Source organism: Bombus fervidus, chromosome 15 (genome assembly GCF_041682495.2).
Source record: "Bombus fervidus isolate BK054 chromosome 15, iyBomFerv1, whole genome shotgun sequence".
Classification (NCBI taxonomy): Eukaryota; Metazoa; Arthropoda; class Insecta; order Hymenoptera; family Apidae; genus Bombus; species Bombus fervidus.
The window spans coordinates 4,839,333-4,857,514 of NC_091531.1; the positions used below are offsets into that span (position 1 = coordinate 4,839,333).

The window sequence follows — 18,182 nt, forward strand, 5'->3', positions numbered from 1 at the left end:
GCTTTGTATGAAGTGTATCGTCGATCAATTTGAAGAGAGACACGATTTGAATTTTTGGACGAACTACAAATTTTTAATAGCTAATAGCCAAAACTGAGAAGTTAAATCAAAAACCGCGCGGTCAGCGTCTACTTCTTCGACCGTTGTGTCTTTGTGGCGCTTTCGACATTGGTGAAATGTAGTCATAGACTATGGACATGGAAATATTGATTATATTCGTGATTCGTGATGTAGTCGCACGTGGGTTGCCTCATTGCCTGTTGCTCCGGTTTTCTGGTTCCCTCAGCTGGTTAGAGTCTGTTGCCTGCGGCCTGCGAAGTAGAAAAATCAGAGAGCGATATGTCTCATTAAGTTCCTCAGAATAAAAAATTATGCCTATTTGCATGGTAAGGTTTGCATTCGAAAAGAAATACTTTGTATAAAACAAGTTGTGCGATAATAATAACTTAAAAAGAGTTGATATTTTTAATTTCATAGAGTGCTTGCTTCATAAATGAATTTGTAGGAAAGTCCTGGAGATATCCAGTTTGAAGAAGAGTATGGTATTCAGAAAGGTCTGGTTTGTGTTCAGCAAATATTTATAGAATATGAAGAGAAGCAGTGTAAGATAATAAAATATTTTGACACATATTTCTTTACAGGATGTCGACAAAAACTTAATTGCACAATATCTAAGAATATTTCGAAAGTTTACTTCTATTTTATTTCTACATATGCAAAAACATACTGTTAACATTGATATATACAGTGGCTTGCTAAAGTATTTACATTTGTCACAGAAAACTTTTATATTCACATTGTGTGTTATTATAAAACATTTTGAAATTTTGTTAGTACTATAACAAGATTGCCCTATTTATATTGCTAATTTGAAAAAATATATAAAAATTTCAGGATATTTAATGTAAACTTATATTTAGTACAAAATTAATATACAGTATGTATAGTTACCTTAAGTATATAATGTATTATATTAAAAATGGTCCTACTGAATACTGAGACTTACTAATGTTATGAATGATTGCTTATTTAAATATTTTTATAATCTTTGCAAAATATATGTACATGTACTTGTACTAAATATCTTATAATTTCTGCATTTATTTTCAGAATTGTTTAAGATTTTAAAAATATAATTATGATAGTTGGATGCCATTACAGCATTAATGAAGTTTGAAAATGTTTCGTATAATATGCGTATGGTAATCATAAAAGGTCTATCAATACTTTCAGAAGCCATGGTATAAAAGTAAAAGAACAATATAAATTGACACGTTCCAATTAATTTTTTCACTTTGTGTCAACGTTTCAAGAACAATACAGTTCATTGCTTCAGGTCTGCCCAAGTTACAATTAGAATACGATCAGAAATCAAAGAATTATAAATATGTCATCCAATAATCAGCGTTAAATTTTTTTTTTATATGAACTACATAAATTGATAGTTAAAAACAGGTTTGAATCGATCGTTAGTCGAATTTAAAATTGGAATAATTTGGCGCGATAAACGCGATTGGTAATCAAAGTCCTCTTATAGTCGCGAGTGGCAGCATTGGCTTCGAAGTTTCACCCTAGGCAAACGAGACGGTATTTTCTTGTGCGCTAGCGCAGAATGCGGTAGTCGCGGAAGCGATGACTGTCAACGCGGAATTCGGCAATCTTGTAATCGCCATATTGTTTGCACACACGTTGTGTTAGCGAAGTCAGTGGTGATAATCTCGTGGTGTCTTAAGTGCTTAATAAGCCACGAGAGGGAAGCGTGGAAAAAAAGGTAAATAACTCGAGTAGCAAACTCGGTCGGCGGCGAAACCACACTCGTACTAAATCGTGTCAAAGATTTTTCCAGTAAAAACGAGCATCGTGACGTGATCTACATATAAAACCGTGTTGTAAATCGATCGTGTGTCTCGAGTCTCGTAGCGTTGAGCGACTATTTCCTCAGCTCAGGCACATCGAATCGGAAGTTCCGTATCGTATTCGTCACGGTGTGTGACGTCACCGACAATTCCGAGGGATGGCCCGTGCTTTTCAGCATCGCGACGCATCACCTCTCCTCCCCTTTTTCTTTTCGTAAAATCTCCGTAAGGGCGTAAGCTAAAATTCCTTCCTGCTTAATAAACGACGACATGATCGAGGGAACGCGAACGTGTTCGTCTACGTAACACTGACGTTTTCTAGTGAAATCGTGTACACATTTACTTTGGACGAATTAATCAAGTGAAAACCTGTATCTACTTGTGTAAGAGGCATACAGCCCGTGAGTATTTCCATTTTATAATGAATGGCTCGTATGTGTGAAATATACGATTATATATATATACGGATCCGTGGGTTTTAACTTTGGAACGTGAGAAATGCCAAAGGCTCTGTGTCCAAATCAACGCGTCTTTCTTTCTCTTTCTTTTCCATCTTGTCGTCCTATCGCTCTATCCTTGTCCCTCCTCGGACCGTCCCCCTTTCTCTCTCTCTCTCTCACTCACTCACTCACTCACTCTCACTCTCACTCTCTATTTCTTCCCTCCTGCGCCCAGTTTACCGTCTCTTTCTCGCGTTTTCTTACTCTCTGGCCTCGTGAACGCGGAGTTGGGTTACAAATCGAAACAGCTCGATAAAAATATTTCAAGTATCCAGAAATGTTTCCCTTCCACACCATCGCATCAGGCTGAAAACTTTACTTCAGGACACCAAGAATTGGTTACTAAGTATTGGTGTCGTAGTATTGGTAGATAAACTTTTGGCGTTCTAAAGGGAAGTTTAACCCTGCTGCGATCCTCGAATTTTGATACTTCAATTTTGTTTTAATTTTAACAGTAAAAGAGATTTATAGTATTTTAAGAAAATATTTATTAATATTAAAATTGAGATGAGCAGTCATGCATACTAATAACAGCCTTCTCGTATCTTATCTGAATTTGAAATATTTTTTAACGTCAAAAAATACCATTGGATAAAAAATGATCGAAAGAACGCAGCAGGGTTAATTGAGTCAATGAACTTGAAAATTGTATCGTCCTCGTATCAAAATCATGAATGTGCAAATTTTTCAGTAAAAAAGTTGGCACTTTTTAGTTTTAACTATACGAATTAAAGGTATAAATGAGGAATAAACGACGATGATTATGGTTTAAATTTGATTCTAGTTATTTTACGTTAAATCGTGAATCTCTATAATCTATTGAACCGCATATTCATAGCATTGCTATAAGAGAAACGATACCTTCAAGAAAGATAGCGAGAAATGGGAAATATATAGCACATATACAATGTCGAAAGAGCTGGCAAATCGTTCTGATTGAATCGTGATAAGAAAGCTTCGAATTATTTTAGATTTGAAAAACTGTCCAAGATGGAAATCTTGATTTTATTACATTTAAATTCATACGATTGACGAAAGAGAATTCAGAGTTAGGTGAGAGAATAGGATACGTGTTGTACACGATTGTAATGTTTTAGCAACGTTTTCAATTCTTATGACATATCGTATCGCGTAAATCTATTTGTTACTATAATTACTCATTGTGTTTTATTTCTTTCTCCCTTTTTACTCTCTTGGAAACGCAAAATAGAGATTCTTCATATTATAGTTCTGTATCCAAATAATAAACAATGTTTCTACGTTCCTTATCTTTTCTTTCTTCTTCCTTCGTCCTTTTTTTACTATTGTTTTCGGTAAAATCACATTTTATTCGATCACATTTGAGTCGAAGTTTCTCTTCTCTTCTGCGAAAGAAATTCAAATCAGTCATGGAAGTTTACATACGCTTTACGAGTTTTGTGTGTTTCCATAATACATTAACGTATTTCCAGAAGGAATTAAAAAAATGTAAATATTTAGCTCACGAAAATTTTAACATAGAATTATATCAGAAATTGCGAAATCTTTAACTTTAACAATACCAGGAAGACTGTAAGACATACGGGGTATTAATACATTACGAAGTCTACTTTTTCCTATAATTTCATGTAAGTATAAGTGGATGCATTCTTGCGAGGCGTTGCATCTTCTATTATTCATTTTACTTTTTAAATATGTGTCATACGTTTAATACAAAATTTGATACTAAAAGATATTGCTCTTAAATTTAAGAGGTGTATGCGAACTTTTGTGACTGGCTGTAGGTGTATGTGTCGCATTATCTTATGTAACCCAACGCGTTACACACGCACGAATACGACGAAACCGGTGTGCGAATAACTAAAGATCATAAGTGAATTCGATCGGTCCTATTAATCGCGTTACAAGTGCAGTTGTACGCAAACTGGAAGCATCGTCACGTGCGAGTGTACTCGTTACGCGCCTCACCTTTGACGCTTCTACTTACAGATTACGTATCTTTCATATGGGTATTACAAATAAAACATGGTCATGTTCATGTTCAACTATGTACATCTTTCCCTCTCTGTTACTTTTTGCCATCAGATTTGCTTCAAGATGATCCATTGGCTGTGAATAACATATCTTCTTTTTTAATAAGTTTCTACATCGATCACTGATAGACAGAAATAATTGGGGCCTTGTTTCCTGTTCCACATTTCGCAGCTTAAATAGGAAGAAAGAGACAAAAGGTATTAGCATAGTGGTGTTGTTGTATATTACCTACCGATACGTGACATTACCATCGTAGACGGTAATTTGAAATGCTAAAAAAAAAAGAAAAAAAAAAAAATGCTAGAATATGTGTTCCACCTCGTTTTCGTTGCGTAAACGTATAATCTGCTCTGCCAGGGATCCACGTGTACTGATTCTCATGATGTAATAGGCGTGATCCATTGATCGAATAATGCGGACCGTCTTCTGCTCTGTCATCTGCGTTTCGAATTAAGTTTAAAATATTGTCACTTCCGTTTTTGCCATATCCATTCTAAACATGATTATGTAAAGACTATCAGAGACGTTGATGAATAATTATTAGCTTAAAAAGTTACACAATTTTGATCAATTCTCCGATTATTTCCAGAAATATATTTTTCCAAATTTAAAAAAAATTGCGAAGGATACTCGAGTACATTGAACGTAATTAATGAAATCGCACGTTTCAGGCATTTACTGGCAGGTTCGCATCATAGAATTAGTTACATAATTTCCAATTGTGCTCTTTATCTGATTACGTAACTGCGTTATTGACTTTGCGAAATATAAGAGATGACCCGTAATATCTTTGCCGTAATTTTTCAGCGAGATGCTGTTTCACGCACGCGATGTATTTTTTCTCTTTCCTCCAGCATCTGACCTTCTGGAAGTTGAAAGAAATATACTGACAAATTACTAAGCTCAATCATCTTGCGCGTGGAAAAAAACTTTAAAATGAAATTCGATATACTTTATCAAATGATTCGATCGAAATATTTAAAGGAAAGTAAATAATTTTATATGTTACACGGTCTGCGAGGAAATTCAAGACGTTTCTCATATTGGTTTTGCGCGTCTGATGTATTCCGGTGAAAACTGGGATGGTTGCCAGAATCAAGGGAAAAATGTGGTTGCTTTCTTGATGCTAGATATTTGGCAAAGACGTGGATTTTCTTCTTGGATGTTACGCGCGACTTTTACGCCATCATTCACTAAAGAAACAAAATTCGAAAAATTGTTAATAATAGATTGAAGATGGAATTTATTTAACTTGCGACGGTAAAGCAGTTTCCTACTTTTAGTTCTTTTTTGCATTTTTACGTTATGGACGAGATAAAAGTTACAGTGTTGCCAAATTAATCGAACCCTGTCTATTAGGTAATAAATGTTTCTTGCTCTTCCATTTGAGACTTTAAAAAAGTATGTACTTACCAGTCATGATATCTCAATCAAATTTTGAATTAGCAGTATCTTTCTACCTACATGTCGATTATCTTCACTGATTAGATATTTATTTTACAATATTATATTTTATCAAATGTTTTCATATTTTACTCGAATCCTCTGTTCAACATTTGTGTTTCAATTGTTACTCTTAAAAAGATTTTTGAAAAGTTTTAATTTTAGAAAAGAATTAAACAGCTAGAATCTACTGTCAAAACATATTGTAAAGTGACCCAAAAACTATGTAAACGAAAATGAAAAGATACAAAATCTGGCACTGTATATCCTTCATGCGTTATATGTTGGCTGTTAGTTAGATTTATCGGTCATCGATCTTTCATCGAATCAAACTGATCAACGTATAGCAGGGTTAAAACAATAACACGCGTGCTGAGTGTCAAGCTGTGTGCGGGTAGTTACTTTTTTCGCCGGCTCAAGGTCAGCTTGCTTTTTTTAGCACGACCCAGTAACCTCTGGCATTTCTTCATTTTGTATTCCCGCTCTTCTTCGCGAAATTTGACAGTTGGAGTATCGACGGTAAAGTTCCTTCTCTCTATTGTAATTTATTCCACATGGAGATAGAACTAATCGATATCCGATTAATCGCATAACGCAATGCGGTTTCCGCTTTCAGCTTCCAGTGAAGATCCGTTATTTTTTCACGAACACCGAGTAGATTCTTCTATGGAAAAAAGGGGGACAAGGTGAAATAGCTTGCTCGAGTTGCAAGGTCGACGCTGAAGCTGAAAATCGTTCTTGTTTCTCTCGTTCTTCGGAAAGAGAATGCTTATCGATTAATTTTTGGTCTAATTTTATACATAATATGTGTCATTTGAATTACTAGAGTACTTTAAGCATACCTTCGAGTTTAGGTACGAAGATGTAGGTCTTGCAGATTTCAAAATGGGACAAGGAAGACAGTTTGTGTAATAATTAGATTTTTCTGGGTCAGACTGTTACGGATTGTATGGAACATGTAGACCGAAGTTCGTTATATCTGGCCTCTACTTTATCGTCGTTCAACACTTCCAAAAGTCTTCTTACCTAATGCTCTTTAATGGCTGACGTTTTATGGATCAGCCACGTCAGTTTCTTCGCGTACAATGTCAAAATCCACTTGCAAAATTGAACCAGTTCTAGTAAAAATCGATGTTTTATATGTAAGTTCTTTGATTTATGGTACTATAGAATGCAAAAGCCGAATTTTATGACAACAACTAACCCTCCTATATAGTTCTTTAAAAATGAATCTTCAGATATTCTCTTTATGATGATTATATACATATATATTATATACATGTTCATTTGTGATTTTCATGGCTCACAAAGGCTTTGTTAAGAATGGTTCGAGGAAGAACAGAATTAAAATAACGTCAAAACAATCTCTATGTTAATTCATAAGAAACAAAATTTCCACTCGTTATTGTAGTGTGAAGACTTTCGCACGCTACTTAGATTTACGATTGCATTTTAGCCGGTTACACAGGATTCATACTTATCAACAGCTTTGTGCATTCTCTTGAAACTGGAATAAGTATAGATTAATCGATAAGAAAGAAACAATAGAATTAGAATGGAATAGCTAACAGGGTTAAATTCTTCCTGAAAAAATTAAACACACCCTCGGAATACTCGAAATTCAATTAGCACTCTAGTAATAAAAAATTGTTTAGAAAGTATCCCAGTCGATACACTGACCAATCTCTCCTAAATTGTGTTGGAATTCAGGAAAAGGTTTCTATAGAAGAAAGTCGAAAAGAGAGAAAAGAGAGAGAGAGAGATTGTGAGACTGGTGACCCGGGTGCAATGTCGTATCACCGTGGGGGCCAGGCGGGCGCCGTAGCAGTATCGTACAGCACCAGTCCAATGGCGCCGCATTCTCCTAGCAGACGATGTTCCAGCGGTAACAGCGGCAACAGCAGTTCCTCTATCGGCAACTCCACCTCGAAGCTGAGCACCTACCGATCTACTGCTTCGTCGTCGATCCTAGATCGACCGACGAACTTCTACTCGTCCTCGTCGACATCAGGCAGCTCGGGCTTTCGTTCGAACTATACGACCGAGTACAGGCGATCCTACTGCCCATCAGGCAGGTGAGTCTTTTTTCTTCTCTCGTCACGTTCTCCATCTTCCATGTTCCCTTATTCGGGATTCCATTAATGGATTCCAGGGATCGGCAATCACGTGCAGTTTGTAAAGATCGAAACTTAGGAACAAGCAAGTCTAACCCTTTGCTGCCCTCATTTCAAATAGAACTCCAGACTTTTTATATTGTTTAAAGTCTAGAAGTATAGCAATACCCTGCTGATTGGCCATGTGGCTGAATCTGGCCAGTTAGCAAGGCAGTATATAATAAGAACTATGGTCAAGGATATTATCTACTTTTTTCTTTAATTACATCTTACGTCCGCAAGGGGTTGGTCCGTTGATGTATTTGGAATATTGGCACTGAAAAGATAGAAATTGATTGAAAGAAGTTTATAAAGAGGAAGATTGGTTAAGGGGAGGCGTTTTACTTCCGTCGATACTCCACTGACTGGTCGAATGCATGCTTCCCTTGACTTTTTGTCAATTACTTTGTTTCTTTGGACCGTTCAGGCTTTCCTTTACCGGGATTGGCCCTGGGCAAGCAGCTGATTATATCAAGTATTACACGTACTTCGATATTATAAATAATGTTTAATATTAGAACTAAACTCGTAGTTAGCGTGCTGCCGATCCCGAGCTTCTTGACAATGCGAAAAAGGAGGTTAATTAAATAGTTGATACTCGATCGGCCCTACAGTTTCTACTCGTCGGCGAACACGAGCATCCGCAGGAGTTACATGTCGGAGTACAACCGGTCTCGCAGCTCACCCACAAGGTGAGCAATCTCCGTGAACAGAGATATAAGGCAGCTATGAGATCAAGGCCCCGATAAGTTTCCACCGATTCTGTGCAGTATCTTCCTGGTTTCTCCCATATTTGTCAACATTCGATTAAATAACTGTAATTGCTTGATGCACAACTAACGTCCACTTTCGGAATGGATTTCCTGAAATGCTAAACAATAGTTAGGTTGTTAACTATAGCGGCGCGGTTGTTGCTCGAAGCTATGGTTGTCAGAGACCACATGGCGGAAGTCCCTTGTCATCGATCTTTCCTACCTTTTTGTCGGCCGATGAATCACACTCGTGCCAATTGCGTTTCTCTATCACGGGGAACGCGACGACGTGGATAAAATGGCTACGGGACGCACGTTATAAATACATCAGCCGGCAACAGGTATCCCAACGACACCCTTTACAATGCGCCAATTACTTTTGTTCGCGTCACAATGATTCAATTAGGAAGGCGCGACGTATGAGTCCCCGTTTCTATGGCCTGGTCGAGGCGACGACAAAGCTCGAGATCGATAGTAGATGGGCCGTATAGACTTGCACTGGCTGTCAGAGAACTAGTTATACATAGAAATCCTGTCTATCCACTTGTCATTGATGGAAGATAGTAGATATTTTGTCTGTTCTTTGGACAACAAAACTAGCTCCTCTTGCTTACTTGGCGTTAAACATGTGATTAAAGTCATAAGATCTGCCAGTCACATTGTGGTCACGATTTTTGGGAAGCATATCGGTGGGATGATTTGCAGATGATAAAGGAGGCCGTTGCTCGGTAACCTTGAGTTTTTATTTTGGAGTGGTTATAGAATTCGTGGAAATGAATGTAACCCTCTATAATCAGAGTTTTGCCTGCTGACTAATTCATATAATTAAACTGCTTGATAGTAGTGGAGTGATATAGAAGCTATGTCTGGTTATCCCGTAATACTTTTATGCATAACATTTTCAATATTCATATTCATTCTCACATACAAAATTCATAATAGAATCAAAATATTTTGGAATAATTAGACAACGTACTATGAAAGGTTTTTATGAACACGTTTCTGGTAGTTGTGTAACGACAACTAGTAACGATAATAGATGTTACTCGATATTATTTTCAAATGATCTGTTGTCACCTAAGGAAGGGACACGAAATATTAGTTATTTTAAATTCGTTAATATTTTTTATGGAATTATTCTCATGTCCTTAAATATACAACATTTTTGTTTGATAGGTGGTTTAATATCTTTGCAAATTTTTGTAAATATACAAGCAAATAACTGTCGAATTACTTTACATCACCGTACGTTACTGTGAACCGTTGAGAAGCTAGAGCAAAGTTTAACCTCCGTAGGGAATAACTGTCACGATAAACAGTCATGTGGATATAAATATACATACGTACAATCCATTCGTGTTGGTCGATCGATCGTGATTGACGTGGTGGAAGTGTAGCGAAAGGCCTTGACCTCGCTTCGAATTGTCTTCTGGTATGGTGTGTGGATAGACGAGAAGAGAAGACAGTTACTTTCTCCCCAACGTCTCGTCCTTAACCACAACGAGATATTTAGCGCACATGAGCTCGAACGCGTACAAGAATGCGTGTATATTTTAAATATCTAGTGCGTATTCCCGGTGCTGTGTCCAAATCCACGAACGGTGTCAGGCGTCTGATTTGGTAACCTCCAAACCCCGAAGAAGATCTGATCAACATGTAGGTCAGCGGCATCGGCCCGATCGTCTCGTGTACTTACCAACTTCCTTTTCTCTATTCATCAAGGAGAATTATTCTGATACTACCGAACCTTTCCCCGTTTCCTTCTCTTCCTTTTCAAACAGTTTTAATCTCTTGTTTGACTATATAGGAGTTCAGAGGATTGCTCGATTTTGTAGAACGGAGTGTATTCTAAAAATTTATTTAGACAAAGTATTCAAGGAAATATTGTGATTAAGAAGGAATAGATGGTTTAATGGGTTGATAATCGGAAAAAGTCTATACTTACAATTTGATAAATCCAGCAGCCTCCGATTTGTTTCATTATTAATTACTACTAACGTAGACAGAAACGGAGTGCTTATTCATTTAGTTATATATGTGGGTTGCGCGTGCGTGTGTTTACGAACGTGTTTCGCGTATGCTGGCTGATGATTGCGTAATCTGGAGAAAGAGAGGGTAGCCCTTGGACGCGGGCCCAGACGAATGAAAAAGGATGTTCGCAATATTCACATTGGCTGAACGTTTGCAGGTCAGTTTCGTCGTCGACGTACAACAGCACGGGCAGCAGCGGTGGCACGGCCACGAATGTGACGACAAACGGCACCAGCGGCAGCAGATTCGGCTTGTCTACGTCGTCGTCCTCGTCGAACATCTCTGTCGGGAGTTCGTCCAGGGACAGAGGGATTCCGGAGTCCTCCTCATCGAGGCTAGAAATACCGGCAGATCTGATCAGGTACTCGCCGTCCGGTTACATACCGAATATCCGTCAAACGAGCAGCACCAGCAGCACTAGTGGAGCCCATCATAATCATCATAATCATCATCATCATCATCATCAGTGGAAGCATCATTCAGCCGGTTCTTCGTTGACGGAATTGTTTGGTGGCGACGATCGTGATATACCCATCGAACGTAGTACCGGCAGAGATCATCGTCCTGAGTCGTCGCTCTCCTCGTCCTCCTCGTCGTCTTCCTGCACCGTTGGTGGTGCACTTTGGTCCAGATCAAAGAGAAGACCAGTGTCCAGCAGCACGGTGCTCAGCAGCGGGCATGCACGCGCAGATAGTGCCGCGTCGCCAGGCGAGGTAACGATTGACGAGCGCGGCACGATCCGCGACCTAGACGAGGACGACGACGATGACGACGATAACGACGACAAGGACAATAACACCGACGATGATGAGCATAACAACAACAGCAGTAATGGGAATATCAGCAGCGGCTGTGCGGACGCCTGTGATTCCGGTCAATATGGGATAATAAACAACAACGGCCGCGAGCACGAACACGATCACGACCCCGACCACGACAACGACCCTGACGACGACCACGACAAGGACGATGACGACGAGGACGACGAAGACAACAAGCTGAACAATCGGCATCATCGGCAACAACAGCAGCAACGCGGTGCTACCTATCGGATTGACGAGGTTTCACCAGCTAAGCGTAACCTCTTGTCGCCTGTGCTCGGTGGCGGTGCTGGCGTTGCTGGTTTGATCGGTGTTAAGCTCAACTTGTTCACTAACCTAGCCACTAATCCGAGTAACGGCGGGCTGCTGATTAACAACAACGCTCGGAAGAACATCCAAGGGGTAGAGGAAGAAGAGGAGGACATCGAGATCGAGGATCAGACTGCTAAAGGCGGTGGTGAGGTAATACCTGGCATCAAGGACGTCGTCACCTCCATCGACGTGATTACCTGCATCCGTGGTGGTCGCATTGGAGATCCGGAGAGTCTCGAGGACAGTGAGCAGCAACAGAAAACGTCTACCTCGTACGGTATCGATCAGGCCGGGTTCGTAGGCGGCAGCACGCCGCCCATCTTGCAAAACGGTGTGGCGGGAAGACCGTCCGGTACCTATGGAGACGACCCATCTGTGCCTTCCACATCTAGGAGACCGGATGGTCACCTCTCAGGGACAACCGCGAACACTGCCAGTAATCTGACCTCCTCCTCATCGCCCACTGCACCGTCCACGGCCCACCAAAATCTCTACCGCGGGGTCGCCGACCAGTTTGTGAGTGTCCTTTAGTCATTTCCGTTAATCATTCAATGGGAAGACATCGTAGTCTTGTCTTATGAAACTTTTACTTACTAGAAACATCAGTAAAAGTGTGTCCTAAGAGAACGAAGTAAGACCTGTCCAGTGCTACATTGTGAACATCTCAAGATTTATTGGCTTCTGCCATTTCTTTCTCATAGTTTCTTCTGTTTTTCGTTAGTTGCTGTTTTAGGAACCTCGTTTTCATTTCGCATATATGTAGCATATGCTATAGAATTTCGTTTCATTCTAATGTTCTATTATTAAGAAACACATATCTGTCATTCAATGGCTCATAGTCTTACAGCAGCTTTAAATGCGGCCAAAAATGCATCCGCCTTCTTCTATACATATAAAGGCGTGTGCGTAACCACGATGGATCATCGTATCTTGTAAACCGCCATTTTTCCCAACTTATGGAAAGTTCAATGACTCGTAACGAATTCCTGATGGTATATAGGTTTACATAGAGTAGTGGTGGTAGATGGAAAAAGATGGACTATGAATCGAAACGTTAGGTTATGCTTTTCCATTGCTCATCTAGTCACTTGTTACGAAACTAGTCTATGTTTTTCTTCGAGCACACGCCATTCTGTTCGACGGTTAGTCGCGAGAGCTGGCTTTTATTAATAGACCAGAGCTCTTCGGGCAGGGGAAAGAGTGCGAGAAAGAGAGAGAAAACCGGCGGTCAACGGATCTCTCATAACATAACGGTACCTAGTAGCAACGGGTGTTCTTTATGTGGAAGTATAACTATGCGTATGAAGTACACAACGTATTCTGGTGCATTCACTGCTAAGAGCTACGTCGTTTCTGCAGGAAAGATCTTGAAGACCGATGCAGATCTTCTTCACGACACGGGCAATTTCTGTCATCGATGACAACGAGTAGCGTGCCAGTTTCAGGAATCATTTTGACTACGGAGTGGGGAGAGACTATCCGATTGGGATGTCTCCGAATATTTACGACCGCAGAAGCTTTCCTTCAGCTTGCATAGATGTGATCGTTTGAACTTTGTGCCATTTTTAAATTTTTCTTATTCTCGTGAATCCTTGAAAGATACCTACAACGATATGACGTCTGTTTATTCGTTATGTTCATCTGACAACGTACTCGAAAGCTCGAGAGAAATAGAGCGTGGGTTGGTTAATGCAGAGGGACTGGAGGTTCTCGAAAGTTACACCGTGTAAACTGGCTTATACCCAATTGATAGGCTGGGGGTTGTGGTGCGTGTGGGCAGTGATTACTCTGCTGTTCGTGTACGCGTTCCTGTTAGGCGTTGCGGCTCCTCTGACGCCTCAGAAACGCGTCTCTTTTGGTGTTTATTCAGTACAGTTCAACAGTTCTGTAGTGACCGCGCACGCTACTCTACAGCCTCCAGCCAGTCGCACGAAGGTGAGTGTTCATGAAGAATATAGGTACAAGACATACGAAGAATATACTTAGTCCCGTTCGAGCACGCAATGACGCCGACGTCGTCGTTGAGTACCGATTCTTTTTCACGACTGTTCGACGCTTTAAATATTTACGCTGTCTTCCCTTTTCTGAATATATTATGTTGGGCGTACTTTCTGTTCGGAACAATCCATACGCTGAGGTTGAACACACCGAAAAATGTACGTACCGTGTGGTATTTCTTTTCTTTCAATACCGGTGATGCACATTACTAATCCAAATGCCGTGTTCTAAATAATCGGTCCATAACTAACCGGTCTCTCTCTGTATAGCACGTATCCATCCCCAAGGTCATATCGACTTCGTGGTATGTGTGTGTGTGTGCGTGCGTATACATATATTCGTGTGAGATGCTCTTTATGCCGCAAGCTAGACACCGCCACCACCAAAGAAGTATAACTAGTCGTGCTTAGAACAGAGAACGCGACAGAATTTGACGGTTTTCGTTTCCCGTAGAGAAGTAGATGCCTAGAAAATAGTAGCTCAGTTAGATTTAAAAATGTAACTCTTATCTCTATTGCAGGAAGGAAGCCCGACAAACAAATCAGCGCGTAATCGACTACAAGCGCATCGTGATGAGCGATGTGGACTAAACGGATTGCGAAATATTGGAAACACAGTAAGTATATACTAATTATATATCAAGAATATGTACTTATGATTACATCAACTTTTATGCTGCGACATTGGTCTGTGTTCGAACTTTGCATATAATTATTTATCCACAACAACATGCGTATTTGCTAGTAATATGAGAATGGATTAATTTGCGCCTTATAAAGTTGAATGTGCTGTACAATCAAAGGAAAAATTAATTACGCAGCGTAAAGTTCAAGGGTGCAATATTATGACCATGTTACGCGTTGAAACGGGATTGTTGAACTTCCTTTACTGCTATGTATAAAGTAGTTCTCAATATATTTCCTTCAGAATCTACATAGTGCTACTACCCTACTTGTACACAAAATATGACATTAAAGACCATTTTGAAAGAACCGGTTTTTTTTACTAGTGTTTCTGTCTTGCAGTGTTTTATGAACAGCGTAATCCAATGTTTGAGCAACACGAGACCGTTACTGGAATATTTGCTGAACGAACAGTACCTGGCGGACATAAACACCTCCACAAGCAGTATGAAAGGGGCTCTTATCAAGGCCTTCAGTCAGGTGATTCACGAGCTGTGGGAGGTGGGCGGTGATCTCGTGGTTAACACGACGGCGCTTAAATCCCAGATACAAAGATTCGCACCACGTTTCATGGGATACAGCCAACAAGATGCTCAAGAATTTCTCAGATACTTGCTGGAAGGATTACATGAAGACGTGAACAGGGTGACGGTGAAGCCGCAACCGATACATACGGATATTCCTGAAATGTACACGTAAGGAAACCTTAAATCTTATTTGTGGGTACGGAATGTAAGAAAGAAAAAATTATTAAGAATGATGATGTCTAAGGCTACTACTATTTATATAAATGTTGGTGATTTTTTATGAATAGTGACAGTCAGAAGGCAGTAGAGAGTTGGAAGCGTTACCTGCGAAGCGAAGATAGTATGGTAGTGGACGTGTTCGTGGGCCAATTACGTTCGTCGTTGCACTGCACTTCTTGCGACCACGTGTCGGTTACATTGGATCCTTTTTGGGATCTAAGCTTGCCAATACCGGCCAGAAGTGGTACAGTGAAGTTGAGTCAATGTTTGGAACACTTCACGCGAGAAGAAGTGCTCGACGGTGACGAAAAACCGACTTGTTCCAAGTGTCAGATGAGGAGGAAGTGCACGAAAAGCTTCAGTATACAGAAGTTCCCGAAGATTCTTGTTATTCGTATCCTTTCTCAATTTTAATGAAGATTAAACGTTAAACAGGTCATGATTAGTTATTATGTGCTGTGAAATTCTATTATGTACTTGTTAAAGAGTAATTTCTTTTCAAATGTCGAAATTTGGATCACGCTGCTTATTTCATCATAGCTTCCTTAATGAAAATTTAAAGATTTAAAACGTTTTTCACCGATGGAACGATTTCGCAGCAAATTAAACGTGATGGTAGATTTTCCATTGACAGGTTTGGATCTCAGTGCCTTTGCCGCGCCCAGAGTTCCGGGTTGTACGTACAATTTGTACGGTGTCGCGAATCACTCGGGCACAACGCACTCCGGCCATTACACGGCGTATTGTAAGCATCCATACTCGGGGGAGTGGCATGAGTATAATGACAGCCGTGTGTCCGTCGTTCCAGCGCGATCGGTCGTTTCCAACGAAGCCTACGTACTGTTCTACGAGCAACAACCTCACAGCTCTCACTTGTAACCTTACGCCATGCCTAGAGTATAAAAAAGACGACCATCTTGCCTCTCAATACCTCAGTCCAGCATATAGTATAAAAAAAGAAAACAGACAAAGAGAAAAGGAAAAGAATTAATATACTTTATCGCATGGTATTGAAAAGCGACTAAACATTGGACGATGAGAAACGCTGAGGTCGTTTTTATCGAACATAAAATCGTGTGTGTATTGTGTGACTATTGGCGATAATCATGTTCCATTATAGCCAAATTTTTGTTTTTCTTCGTGGTTAGAGATATTCCACCGTGTTCATTAGTCATTTTTATTTCGGCTTCTTCAGAAACCAGATGCTTTCGTGCATTTTTCAAAGAATCGCTGTGACTAATTCTCTAAAGATTAATAAGATGCTTAGTATGAACAAACATTTTCGGAAGTTAAAGTTACAAACAGAAGGTCTCACCAGGATCCTCGAATCATCGTCTTCTCTTTTGAATTTTCATCGTTTCTCTTTATCTTTGACTTTTTTCTCTTCTGGTTTTTCTTTATATAGTTTTTTTTTATATTAGTTCTTTTTTTATATGAAGTGAATGTATCATGTGTTTCAAGAACGAGATTTGCCAGACGGGTTTAATAGAAGTATAATATATAAATTCATAACATTTGATATTTGAAGAAAAACGAAGAGAAAATCATGACTTCGCCAAAAATCACGTATACGGAATAAAAAAAAAGCGCTTCGGATGTCTAGTTACTTTTGAATAGACGATATAGTAAAAAACATACATCTATCCTCACTCTTCACTGAACACCTGGCAATCTACAACTATTTACTTTTGTAAAATATTTTGTTTAATAATATCACACAGTCAAGAGTTATTTATTTAATTTATGGAAAGAAAAAACTGATAAAATATTAATATATTCGATATTGACGAATATAATATATATATATATAAATATATATTATTATATACGTATTACATACCAATAAAAAATATAACATTAAGGGAAAATATGAATATATGAAATAGTTTTTCTTGTATTGTACTACGATTTCCTCTAAAGAAAAGAATATGATAATAATTCAACTATGTCCAGGTAATCGGAAGGAAAGACCTTAAATTAACGATTCTGAAAAAAATGACGTCATCCAAAAATTATGCATTTTTTTTGTTCTAAAATCAAATTTAACTTTTTAAAAAACTGTGACATCATATTTGGTGAGGACTATTGACTTTTGGAAGTTACGAATCGGTTTTGAATAATATTGCTTGATGAAATAAATTCTTCAAAAAAAAAAAAAAAACTAAACAAATTTATTGGTATACATAAAAATTCTTACCAACTTTGGCTAATCCGGTTTCCATTACAGCGTAGAAGAAAATTATTACGAGTGAATTGATGCATATGATCGATCACCCAAATCAAAATGTCCTTTCTATCCTCATTGGCCAATTTAAAAATTACTCAGTAGAAGTCAGTATTCTAAAACTACAATGGATTTCTATCACAAATAAATAATATTTTTAAACAACCTAAAATTCTTTATTATTAAATTATAGAAAATTTATTATAAGTATTACCGAAGTTGATATTCTAATCTCTTTTATTAGTATAAAAACTATACGAGTTTGCTATTTTCCAATCGATAATTGCGCAAGCGCTATTCATCAGAAGTACGGAGTTGTATGTCGGTCAATTCGCGATTATCATGATGCGAGATTCGCGATACAGATGGCGACGTTGCGCTCGTTAAACAAGTCTTGCCACGCGTGCCGGCGAAATAATGGAAATCATCGTCTCGTTGCCGGCTCGTGTACGTCGGCCTTCCCTTTCCTGCACGTATACATTATGTACGGTGGTGTGCGCTCAACGTGCAGCCCGCATACACGTACACGTGCCCCGGGGGGTAGGGTTTCTGGATCCCTTGTTCTTTCCGCCGCGAAAAGAAGGGGTTTTTGCAATTGGCTGCCAGCCGTCTGTGTGCCGCGAATTCGCGAACGAGACACACGGTTCGAG

At 39.1% G+C, this 18,182-nt stretch overlaps 1 protein-coding gene and 1 long non-coding RNA gene across 6 annotated transcripts; one reads left to right on the forward strand and one right to left on the reverse strand.

Annotated features, from left to right (window-relative positions):
• Positions 1-1,612: 1,612 nt before the first annotated feature.
• Positions 1,613-17,478, forward strand: LOC139994592 (uncharacterized). 4 transcript variants are annotated; one of them, XM_072017390.1, is made up of 8 exons: positions 1,613-1,771; positions 7,523-7,887; positions 8,580-8,657; positions 10,906-12,397; positions 14,400-14,495; positions 14,905-15,257; positions 15,377-15,702; positions 15,871-17,478. In XM_072017390.1, exons 2-8 carry the CDS (start codon positions 7,601-7,603, stop codon positions 16,185-16,187), a joined length of 2,949 nt encoding a protein of 982 aa, XP_071873491.1. In that variant the 5' UTR covers positions 1,613-1,771; positions 7,523-7,600; the 3' UTR covers positions 16,188-17,478. The 4 variants fall into 4 exon arrangements, with proteins under 4 accessions (XP_071873491.1, XP_071873495.1, XP_071873494.1 ...); XM_072017394.1 differs by having other exon boundaries at positions 10,906-11,809; XM_072017392.1 differs by lacking the exon at positions 1,613-1,771 and adding an exon at positions 1,785-2,257.
• LOC139994609 (uncharacterized) lies at positions 3,140-5,672 on the reverse strand. Of its 2 annotated transcripts, none has more exons than XR_011801680.1 (3): positions 5,000-5,672; positions 4,602-4,807; positions 3,140-4,490 (listed from the first exon to the last, which is right to left on the reverse strand). It is a non-coding gene; the product is annotated as an uncharacterized lncRNA (long non-coding RNA). The 2 variants fall into 2 exon arrangements; XR_011801681.1 differs by having other exon boundaries at positions 4,927-5,672.
• Positions 17,479-18,182: the final 704 nt, after the last annotated feature.

Bases quoted from the DNA above. Each gene is read 5' to 3' on its own strand.
- LOC139994592 (XM_072017390.1), top strand. From the start codon at position 7,601: ATGTCGTATCACCGTGGGGGCCAGGCGGGCGCCGTAGCAGTATCGTAC. The intron at 7,888-8,579 runs GTGAGTCTTTTT...TCGGCCCTACAG, and splicing joins TCCTACTGCCCATCAGGCAG to TTTCTACTCGTCGGCGAACA. The intron at 12,398-14,399 runs GTGAGTGTCCTT...TCTCTATTGCAG, and splicing joins GCGGGGTCGCCGACCAGTTT to GAAGGAAGCCCGACAAACAA.